General features: G+C 38.7%; 1 protein-coding gene across 3 annotated transcripts in view; it reads left to right on the forward strand.

Annotated features, from left to right (window-relative positions):
- The window catches only part of pde8a (phosphodiesterase 8A), a 68265-nt gene extending 57858 nt beyond the window's left edge, over nucleotides 1-10407 (forward strand). For all 3 annotated transcript variants that reach the window (XM_061740439.1, XM_061740422.1, XM_061740431.1), the window contains 5 exons: nucleotides 495-712; nucleotides 5135-5267; nucleotides 7260-7424; nucleotides 7567-7696; nucleotides 8330-10407. In XM_061740439.1, coding sequence (XP_061596423.1) covers nucleotides 495-712; nucleotides 5135-5267; nucleotides 7260-7424; nucleotides 7567-7696; nucleotides 8330-8436 — 753 coding nt within the window. In that variant the 3' untranslated portion in view covers nucleotides 8437-10407. The remainder of the gene's footprint in view (nucleotides 1-494; nucleotides 713-5134; nucleotides 5268-7259; nucleotides 7425-7566; nucleotides 7697-8329) is intronic.
- Nucleotides 10408-11804: the final 1397 nt, after the last annotated feature.

The raw sequence follows: 11804 nt of genomic DNA on the forward strand, positions 1-11804 counted from the left end.
AACCCCTAACCTACTGTGTCCTGAAGCTAGGACTTTTCAAGTAAGAGCCTAGGCGCGGTCTCGAGTGTCAAGTGTCCAATCTACCTAATCCTAGAAAGTCATGGTTTTGCCCAAGTGTGTTAGTAGTTCAGTAACTTGGTGACAGTGTGAATTCGATAAGCTGATTACCTGTCTGTTTCTGATCTTAGTGGAGTGATCTCTCATTGGCTTAGCCACCGAACTGCAATGTTACGTCACTCTAGGTTAATGAATCCCTGGAACTCTGCAGGTGTGCTACATTCACAGCGGCTTTAGAAATGAAAAAATGTTTAGCAAAACAACAGCTGTTTTTCTATTACGTTTTGGTGCTCATGGGACATAAACAGCTCCAACAAACCATGACATTTTCAACCTTAAATTTGTAGAGGTTAGTGGTGGTGAGGCCAATTTATATGGAAAATTAGAATACATTATACATAATAAAGCATTTTTTTTCCTATCGTTTGCTATAATAGCAAAGTTTAGATCCCATTGATGAGGTGGCTGCCCTGATTGCTGCTACAGTGCACGACGTAGACCACCCAGGCCGCACCAACAGTTTTCTGTGCAACGCAGGAAGTGAACTGGCCATTCTGTACAACGACACCGCTGTGCTGGAGAGTCACCATGCAGCGCTGGCCTTCCAGATCACCACAAGAGATGATAAGTGCAACATCTTCAAAAACATAGAGAGGTAAAGTCATCGCATTTGATTAGAAAAAATGAAACAACAAATATCCAAATGATTTCTTTTACTCATCCACACAACATTCACAGCACGTCAGCTATAAGCTCTTACGAGATCAGGAGCCAGATCCTTCTCATTTTTGCGTAGTTTCATTACTAAACCTATGTGTGCACAAAGGCAGAAATTAACATGTGCAGTCTTTTTGACAGATTTTTAAAGCCATCCATCATGTGGTTCTTTTCTTATTCAATATAATCATTAGAGAATTTTATGCATATGCACAAACTTAATTTACTCCCCCAAGCCAGGAAAAGTCCTTTGTAATTGGCATATATAAATATTGTTCGCATTACAGATTTACAAAAACAAAACAAGAAAATCATATGAACAAAGTCAACAGTAAAGAAGAAGTGAGGTTTTGCCAAATGTGAAGTCGAGACACTTATTTGTTAAGTAAATAAATGGAAATCTGTGTGAACTGGTGGTCTCAATTCTTGAGTCAATAAAATGATTATCATCAGGACAAATATTGCTGAATGAAAAAAGTAACAGTCCCTAGGATCGATTGTTGAATGTGAACTTCTGGCTAAACAGCTTTATGAAGCATATAATATATTATAGGAGCTGACCGTGATCAGGAATCAATGGTGCCAGGAAATCAGAACTGCTACATAAATGCTACATAAATCATAGCAAAATGTGAAGAAAAAAACAGCAATGTTGTGCAATACTTTATTTAAAGTAGGTAATTACACTTAGAATATACGTCTACTTAAATAAGACTTTCAGTGTTGAACATTAACTTGTAATGGAGTACTTGGTGAATGTTGTAGTCATATTTTACCTTAGTAAAGCACCTTAATACTTATTAAATTACATAGAAAAAACAGACTGAAAATTGCAAAGTGAGAGACCTCTCAGCAATGCTTGAATAGCAGCAAAAGCACTTTTTCTTAAAAGAGGAATGGTGATGTGGTGCTTCAGCAGTCTGAACAAAAAGTCACAAAAAGTTAATGAGACACTTGCTCCATGAAACTACGTACTTCATGCTTCATGTTGCTTTGAATTTGGCCAGTTGATGCTACTGTTTGTCTCAGCTCACTGTTAGTAAATAGCAGCTATAAGCAAATGTAGCATATACAGTGGGGCAAAAAAGTATTTAGTCAGCCACCAATGGTGCAAGTTCTCCCACTTAAAAAGATGAGAGGCCTGTAATTTTCATCATAGGTAAACTTCAACTATGAGAGAGAATGGGGGAAAGAATCCAGGAAATCACATTGTAGGATTTCTACTGAATGAATTGGTAAATTCCTCGGTAAAATAAGTATTTGATCACCTACAAACAAGCAAGATTTCCAGCTTTCACAGACCTGTAACTTCTTTAAGAGGCTCCTCTGTCCTCCACTCGTTACCTGTATTAATGGCACCTGTTTTAACTGGTTATCTGTATAAAAGACACCTGTCCACAACCTCAAACAGTCACACTCCAAACTCCACTATGGCCAAGACCAAAGAGCTGTCAAAGGACGTGAGAAAGAACATTGTAGACCTGCACCAGGCTGGGAAGACTGAATCTGCAATAGGTACAGTAAGGAGCTTGGTGTGAAGAAATCAACTGTGGGAGCAATTATTAGAAAATGGAAGACGTACAAGACCAGTGATAATCTCCTCGATTCTGAGGCTCCATGCAAGATCTCACCCCGTGGGGTAAAAATGATCACAAGAACGGTGAATAAAAATCCCAGAACCACACGGGGGACCTAGTGAATGACCTGCAGAGAGCTGCGACCAAAGTAACAAAGGTTCCATCAGTAACACACTACGCCGCCAGGGACTGAATCCTGCAGTGCCAGACGTGTCTCCCTGCTGAAGCCAGTACATGTCCAGGCCTGTCTGAAGTTTGCTAGAGAGCATTTGGATGATGCAGAAGAGGATTGGGAGAATGTTATATGGTCAGATGAAACCAAAATAGAACTTTTTGGTAGAAACACAACATTTCAAGGTCCTGGAGTGGCCTAGCCAGTCTCCAGATCTCAACCCCATAGAAAATCTTTGGAGGGAGTTGAAAGTCCGTGTTGCCCAGCGACAGCCCCAAAACATCACTGCTCTAGAGGAGATCTGCATGGAGGAATATACCGGTATATAACAAAGTATTGAGAGGAACTTTTGTTATTGACCAAATACTTATTCTCCGCTATAATTTGCCAATACATTCTTTAAAGATCAGACAATGTGATTTTCTGAATTTTCTTTTTCACTTTTTTCTCTCATAGTTGAGATATACCTGTGATGAAAATTACAGGTATATCTCATCTTTTTAAGTGGGAGAAATTGCACAATTGGTGGCTGACTAAATACTTTTTTGCCCCACTGTATATCATTTATTTATGCATGTAATGTAACGAAGTGCTATATGTTCTAGAGCAGGGGTCACCAACCCTGGTCCTCGAGGGCCCCTATCCAGCATGTTTTAGATCTTTCCCTGCTTCAGCCCACCATGATACAAGGAGCTGTGTCAACAACAGAGCTGTCCAGACCTTGATGACAAGTTAATGACGACCATTGATTAGAATCAGGTGTGTTCATGCAGGGAGACTTCTAAAACATGCTGGATAGGGGCTCTCCTGGTGGCCCCTGTTCTAGAGCATGTGTAGCTCACTGACCAAGGGGACTTCCTTTTTACATCCTCCTGTAATACATTTGTAAAGTGCATGTCTAATGTCTCTCTAATGTCCCAGTCTCAGCAGACTTGGGTTCTTCTGCAAATAGGAGTGTTCAAACAGAAAATAACGAGAGGTGCTGCACCAATGTACAGCAGAAGAAATGTGTCAATCTCTTATCACCTCTACAGAACATTATGGAAATATATAAATGAATATAGTGGCCCTGTGAAAGACTAGCGACCTGTCCAGGGTGAACCCCTGCCTCAATGAGCTGGGATAGGCTCCAGGAGACCCCTGTGACCCTGCAAAGGATAAAACGGGTATAGAAAATGGATGAATGGATAAATGTATATAATTTCCCCTCAAGGATTAATAAAGTATTATAGAATTGAACTGCATTGAAATAAGAATAAAATGGGCTCATTGGTTTTAGTCTGCAACTAGTCTGACCTGCCATATCTAGCCATTCTCTTAAGTGAAATGGATCTAGTACCCCTCCGATTTACAGCTATTTCCACTGGTGCACAATGTACCAATTCAATTACAACAAGCTTCATGCTATGATCTTTACAGCAGTGTCCAAGAACCGGTATGCAGAACAGGGCTGCAGTATTGCTAATAACATGTTGAATCAACACATTTTTACTGCAAACCCAACAACAGTCTTTCACAGGTGTACCTACTCCAGCACACACCACTTTGGATGTCTTTTGTTGACACTACTCTGCTTGTCAATCCTCCCATGTCACATGCCTTAGCTCTCTGCTTGGTTCTATGCCCATTCAATGGCATCCAGAAGCGGCGTATTCAAGATTCTTTGTCATTGTTCTTATTTTATAACAATGAAATCCCAGGTGCTTCATCGCAGGTGCAGGTATTCTGCGTCTATTTTTAATAAATGAAAATCAGAGTTAAATTCAGAGAAACCCTATCATTCTTTATTTTGAATAGGAAAAGAATTAGGGTAGCTGGTCAGGCTAGTATGCAGCTGCAATTCTATAATAATTGTCAATACAAAGACATTAAACAATCAATCCAACCATCCCTCTTAAAATGTAATTATGTAGCAATATTTAACTTTTGTCGACAGATACAGAGTAAAAACACAACTTTATTTCAATCTTGACCTGAATGTATTCAAGATTTTAGGAATTAGCCCTTTTAGTGCAGTTTAAGTTATTAAACTAGTATTTTTTTTACTATATATATATATAATTAATATATTTATTTATAATATAATAAATAAATATATATACTAATATACAGAGCTTTATACACATCAAGAAGTAAAAATATGACAGTTCATTTTTATGTAGTAGTTTATGTAGTATGCAGTAGACCCTATTATGAAACAAGTTTATCGTACAGTCATTATAGTGTGATGCGTCAGAGGCAATAAACATAGTCTGAACAGTTGCTGATGAAAGAAAAACATTGTATGTTTTTGTCAGTGTGTGTGTGTGTGTGTGTGTGTGTGTGTGTGTGTGTGTGTGTGTGTGTGTGTGTTTGTGTGCTAACAGTGGCGGGGTAGTAATGTGATTTAAGTCCCAAAACAGAATAGCTCACATGTGCTGGTCCCCTCAGAGGGGAACGGTGAACAAAGCAGCCATTCATTGCCACTGTCACTGCCGTCAGAAGGAGAAAACTGTTCACACGGGGTTCTTTGCTATTTACCACACTGTCACTCCCTCCCTCTGCCCCCCCAATGCCCTTCCCTCCTTCACCCTTCTAATATTTGTCCATCTCTCCCTTTTACACTTTCTAGGAATGAGTATCGAACATTACGACAGGCCATCATAGATATGGTGCTCGCAACTGAGATGACCAAACACTTTGAACATGTCAACAAATTTGTGAACAGCATCAACAAGCCCCTGGCTGCTCTGGAGGAGAATGGGGTGAGATAAAAAGCATCACAGTGAAACGAGACATGAGCTGGTTAATGGTATCACAGTTTATCGTGATTTTAAAAAAATAGCTAACTTCCCCCTAATGTTATGGCACCGAGTTATGATGAGCAGAGAAGAGCTAACTTTCCATGATTATATTCTTATTTAGCTGATTCCATGTATATATATCTGTTTTCTTTACACAAAGTGCACAACTCTTCAAGCTCACCACAGATGTTTAAATATCTTTCACAGCATGCTAACCAACACTGAATCACAAAATACCTGTTGATCAATAAAGCATTTTAGAGCTGCAATTGCAATCCTGTAAAACTGTATATATACAGTATATATATATATATATATATATATATATATATATATATATTATTTTATTTTTTTAAGCATATCATACCTTCAGAATCTCATATCAGCCTAGCTGAAACTCCCTTAAATGTTTTTATTTTACACTTGTATGGAAACGCTTGTTTTAATTATAGAGATTTGTGTTTTCTGAACAGATCAGAACTATGTGTTTGTAAAGGAAGGATCTATTAAATCTCATTCAATCATACTCTTAACACACAAGCAACACGAGTTGAAGACTAATTTAAGATGACTTTAGGGAACGTATGGCACGTTGTTGCCTGGGTACAGATATCTCTGTGGGGAGGGAATTTTACAACTTGGTACCACCTTTCTCATGCATGTGTGGAATGCTCAACACAGACATTTAAAAGTTGTCTTGCCTTTTAAAAGCAGGGATGGTACTAGTGAATTACTTTAGACACTCTGCATGCAAATGTTTTATTTTTTTCATAAACTGTAAGTGATGTTCAGTCTATAAGTCTATAAAACAAAAGTAGCAAATAATTTGTGGAAAGAAGATTTTAAGCTTTATTAATATAATTATTTAACTTAAGTTCATACTACTCATGATCCAGTACAACAGTTTGGTTTATGTACAGCTACAGTCAAAAAGGTTAGTCCATAGAAATGACCATAACCAGTGGTGTTTATACAGTATATTGGAATTCAAAGGAACAAAGACAAATCACTAAAAATATATTTTACTTACAGATAAAAGTGAAACCAGAGGAGTTAAGGTCTCACCCTTCTTCTACCAAACACACACAGAACCCATATATGCCTGAAAAGTTCAAGCTTGGTCTCATCAAACCAGAGGACAAAATTCTTAAATTAATTCCCATAATTCACATGTTCACGGTCAAACTTCAGTCTGGTTTTAGTGCACCGCTGTATGAGCAAGGAAATACTTTTCGGGCAATGATCCACAGCAGTGACAACTTTCTGTGTAACATCAAGACCAGAAGAAGTCAGTTCAGCAAAATCCATCTTTGGAGACATTCAGGGATTCTTGCTGACATCTCTATTTACCTCTCCAAAGTTATGTGCAAGTTTGTTTATAACAGAAGTTTCCTCCTTGTACTTTGCAATGATGAAACACAGCAGCTGTTTTAGACGCAGTGAAGCGTTTGAAAATAGAAGTATTCATTCCCGTTCGGATGATTATCCTCTATATTCTGTCTGAGTCCCAGGCCCATTTCTTTACTTTTTGGTATTGTGATATCACTTCTCTGAAGTCTTTCTCAGTCAAGTGTTGAAGTGACACAGGTCCTGCTCATAAAGTGTTCTAAGAACAGTTCAAATGCTTATTGGTCGCACAGGTGTGGTTTTAAGGCAACTATCACCGGGAAGACTAACAATTTTAACCCCTTCGACTTTCGTTGAATTTTGTGTATACAAAACTGAAATTCTTATTTTACCTTCAAATATAACCCGATTACGGACCTTTACACAGAGGAATGTCTTTCGTAAATAATGTATCTATTGGTCCTTGTTTTTTTTGGGAACCGTCTTATACGTCCTTGGGGGCTAATCATTTTGACTGTAACTGTAGCTGAACTAATGTGTGTGATAAGTAGCTGCTTCCTCCAACAAGTGAATTAAATTTCAATTTTCTTTGTGCTAATTGTTTAGGGGAACAGTGATGAGGAATCTGTCAAAAGTATTCTGACGTCTCCTGAGAATCGCATCCTCGTCAAGCGGATGCTGATTAAGTGCGCTGACATCTCCAATCCATGCAGGCCTCAAGAGCTCTGCATAGAATGGGCTGGACGCATCTCAGAGGAATATTTTGCACAGGTAATTAGGGAAATAAAAAATCAAGATAATGCTGATGATTTATGGACATGGGTCCACCAGCCAGCAGCTGCAATTATTATTTTTTTGTGGTCCATGTATTTATTTAATTTGATGATGACTTGCTTTCTTGTCTGTGGTGCAGACAGATGAGGAGAAGAGACAAGGTCTACCAGTGGTCATGCCCGTGTTTGACAGAAACACGTGTAGCATCCCAAAGTCCCAGATTTCCTTTATAGACTATTTCATCACGGACATGTTTGACGCATGGGATGGTAAGACTGCACAGCATGACATGATCATACTGTACAAATGCTTTCTATCTAATTGACTTAGTGTTCTTCATTACAAATGACACATGTTACATTGAAATAAAATGTTTAGAAGCCTTTAAAAAGAGTGAGAGCTACCTTTGTGCAGACTGCTATTTAACAGAATAGCTGAATTAAAAACTAAAAAAAAGTATCATAATTTATTGTAGGAATCAGTACAAAAAATTCCAATGCAGATATGGTATATCGTCTGACAAAGGAGCACATCTGAGATATCCAAGCTATACTAGATACATTACCTTTGTGTATGGGATTATAACAGTGTGTATTTACATGTTTGAAGTCACAACCCCGATTTCAGAGGTCTTTCTGTTATAATTTAACAATTAAATCAACAATTTGAACAAAACTATGTATATAAACTTCATATTCATGGGGGGGCTTATTAGTATGAGATTGATGTCAGAGGAAATTAGTAGTTGATTCCAGCAAAAAGCCTGTTGAGGAGAAGGCATGGGGGGTGTCATATTGGTGCTGTATTATGTATCACATGGATAAATAGAGATGCTTGTTTCTGAAATGCCCCACGCTGTCGAATATCAAACCTCATCGGTTGTCCTTTTGTCATCTCTCCAGCTTTTGCAGACCTCCCCAATCTTATGCAGCACTTGGACAACAACTTCAAGTACTGGAAAGGCCTGGATGAGCGGAAGCTGCACAGCCTGCGACCTCCTCCAGAGTAGGTGCTGCAGTGTTCAGCCCTGTCACTCTGCAGTCTGGGGCAGAACTTCTCTCTCCCACTGGGGTGTCTCTCTCCCTGCCAGCCCAGTCAGCAACAGGGCCTCCTCGCCTTCAAAACTCCTGCTTCTGTAGCACGCCGAGCGTCCACATGTCCATCAATACAGAAACCACAGAGGGACTTCCTGATGCTGCAGTAATGAAACCGGCTTTACAAGCCTGTCTGAAAAGAACTGGGACAAACGGACATGCAGCATCCTTATGAACTTCTCGTGCCTCTCAGGCATTCGCAGTGTAGCCGGTCAAGTGACGTGACTGAAAGAGAATCCTTACAGGTCTCTTGGCAAAGCATCCATCCTCTGATTACCACATGGGCACTCCTGTCTGCCTTTGAAGTTGCCGTTAGAGTAAAAAACTGCTTGTTTACAGAAGGAGTGGATGAAAGTGTGTTCTGCATATGAAGGTGTCTAGTCCACGTCAGGCCATGTAATCACTTTTGACCTCCACCCTTGTGCTTGCAGCAAGGCGGGACTGCTCCTTAAACCCCAGGAGGCCAAATCAAGAAAGAACACTCCACTGCTTTTCTTTTGTTTGTTTGTTTGTTTGTTTGTTTTCCAGGCAATATTTTCACGTGTCCTTCAGAAACACAACCAAGGTGACACATAGCTGTCATAACAGACATGAGAGGGGGTGCTTGCTTAATGTGTCAGAGAGTGGGCCTTTATTCTTGGCCACTGCTGAGAGATGAAAACCTCAACACCTTGATCATAGGTATCTAATTACAATGATTTGTTATGCTAATTTTTCTTAGATGTTCCATATTTTCTATATTAAAATCCAGACATGAATTAGTCAATAAATAAGAGCAAAATAAATCTAAAAAGAGACAGAAAAGCCAAAGCAAATTAAGACAAATATTGCTATAACTCTAAAAAACTCACAATTGTTATTCATATGGAACATTACCTTATTAAAACATTTTTATTTTCTTATCAAAAGTAACGTACCAGTTTAAATGAAAACTTTTGTATTGCACTGTAAACAATATTAGAAATGTCTACGTCTCAGTGATTTGTCCAGGTATGGGATGTTGCATTGGAGAATAAGCTGTTATTGTTGATCATCAGGAGAATGTGTGCGTGTGTGAATCTGTGGGAGCGTTTTGGTTGTTGGTGTGAGCGTGTGGGTGTATTCATTGTTGCAACAATCCCTTACTCTTGGTTTAATGCTGTAAACCGCTTGACATTTGACAACAGCAGAAATATGTGAAAACATTTTGGACTTGAAATTTTTTTCTCCCAGAAATTTTTGTATCTGGTTTATCCTACTGAAAAGACTGCCTTATTTTATACAATATTTATACAGTACATCCCACTGTGCAACTGCAACAGACATCTGGAGTTTTTATTATAACATAGTCAGAAGGTTGTGTTCAAGTAAATCTCAATATTTTTATAGACAATGAATTTTACACTGGATTTGCATCAGATGAGATCAACCATTATAGCTATCTGATTTCCTGTGAATAAGAAAAGTCAAACAGAGCATGTATACAGAAGACTAAATGGTAAAGCAGGAAGTGGATTGCAGAGTTGTCTATCACTGTCTTTAAGCAGTCTCCTAGAGGCCAGCTTGAATTGATTTTTGATCAAACATTCTATTTTGGCCACTCGTCAAACATCCTTATACACAGACCCAGGGAACAGCTTTTTGTTCAAGGCTGGATTCAGATTAGGATACTAATATATGTTAAAGGTTGTTGCTTTTTAAGAATATTTCCTCTTTAAACAGTATATAAATTCCATAACAGCTAAGCAAGTAATGGTTAATAAGATGCATTGACCACGAATATCTTTGTTTCTCTCTTATGACAGAATTGTACACTCAATCAGGGGATTTGTTTGTTCCTTCTGATTCACGTTTTGGTCTGAAGGCACGGAAAAAAATAGAAACTATTCAATAAATAATAAAATAATGTCAACTATTTGTTTTCAGTCTGTTTTCTCCAGCAGTTTGGTATCTGACCTCTTGCGTGTATCCCTTTCTGTCTTTTCTGATTGATAATGTATTAGTTTACAGAGACGTCCATTAACTATACCTGCATATTCCTACTCAGGGTCATGGGGATCTGTTGGAGCCGGTCATAACTCTTTTTGGAGGAAAGGCGGGGGGAACAATCCTAGATGTCACCAGTCCATCCCAGTACAGGGCCACATATAGAACAACCACAAACACTCACTCCTATGGGCAACTTAATCACCAATTAACCTGAGATGCATGTTTTGGACAAAGCAGGAGCGCCATGTAAAAACACAAGGGAGAAGAGACCACCCAAACTCCACGGTCCCCATTGGGATTTGAACCTACTTGCTGTGAGGCAACAGTACTATCCAATACTGCAGCGAGATATATCAGTGTACTGGATATTTGCATTTAGTCTTTCGTTTCTTTTTCTTTTGATGCAATTACTACATCATCCAACCTTTTGTCATTGTTTTTTTTTATATCCAATATAGATTAGATCAGAGAGATTAGATTGTCGTTTTTTTTTCTCCCTCAATGGGGAAATTTGCTTTGTGTAGCACCAGTACACTCAACACACACATGCAGGGAAAGGGTAAAAAATATATAATTACAAAATATAAACAGTATATACATTGGAATGAAAAATAAAAAGTAGTGCAGTATGGGAAAGAAAGAAAAACTGCAAAAAAGCAGGTAGGATGTAGGATGCCTAACACTAAGGTGACATTGTGTCTTTGCCAGTTAAAAAACACACACATACACACACACACACACACACACACACACACACACACACACACACACACAATAACATTTATTTACTTGACCACACAGTAATGGAGAAAGATTTGAGATAATAAATAATAAATAGATAATACAATACAATGGTCAATGAAGATAAATGGACAAGTATAAACAAGTTGCATCAACCTCTCTCATATCATCTGTCTGCAGACATCTGTTCAGGTTCTACCATTCAGAGAGAGTCGGACAGCCTGAACAGATGGGTTTTGAGGGGACAATTAAAGTGAGTAATTGAATTTATGTTACGAAGATCGGGGGGAACAAGTTCTATAGTTGGGGATCAGAGAGATTCAATGTTCTGGCCCCAGTGATAGTCGGAGAAAATAGATGAGGAGGATATGAGAGTACAGGTAGGTATGGAGATGTGGAGGAGATCTGCAAGGTTTGGAGGACCAAGGTTATGGATAGCCTTGTAAGTGAAAGGTAATATTTTGTACTGGATACGGAATGTTACAGGGAGCCAGCGGAGCTGCTGCAGGACAGGTTTGATGGGGTTCTGCTAAATTGTGCCAAATTATGAACAAGTTGGAAGAATTAATTTTCC

The sequence above is a fragment of the Cololabis saira genome, chromosome 2 (genome assembly GCF_033807715.1).
Source record: "Cololabis saira isolate AMF1-May2022 chromosome 2, fColSai1.1, whole genome shotgun sequence".
Lineage (NCBI taxonomy): Eukaryota > Metazoa > Chordata > Actinopteri > Beloniformes > Belonidae > Cololabis > Cololabis saira.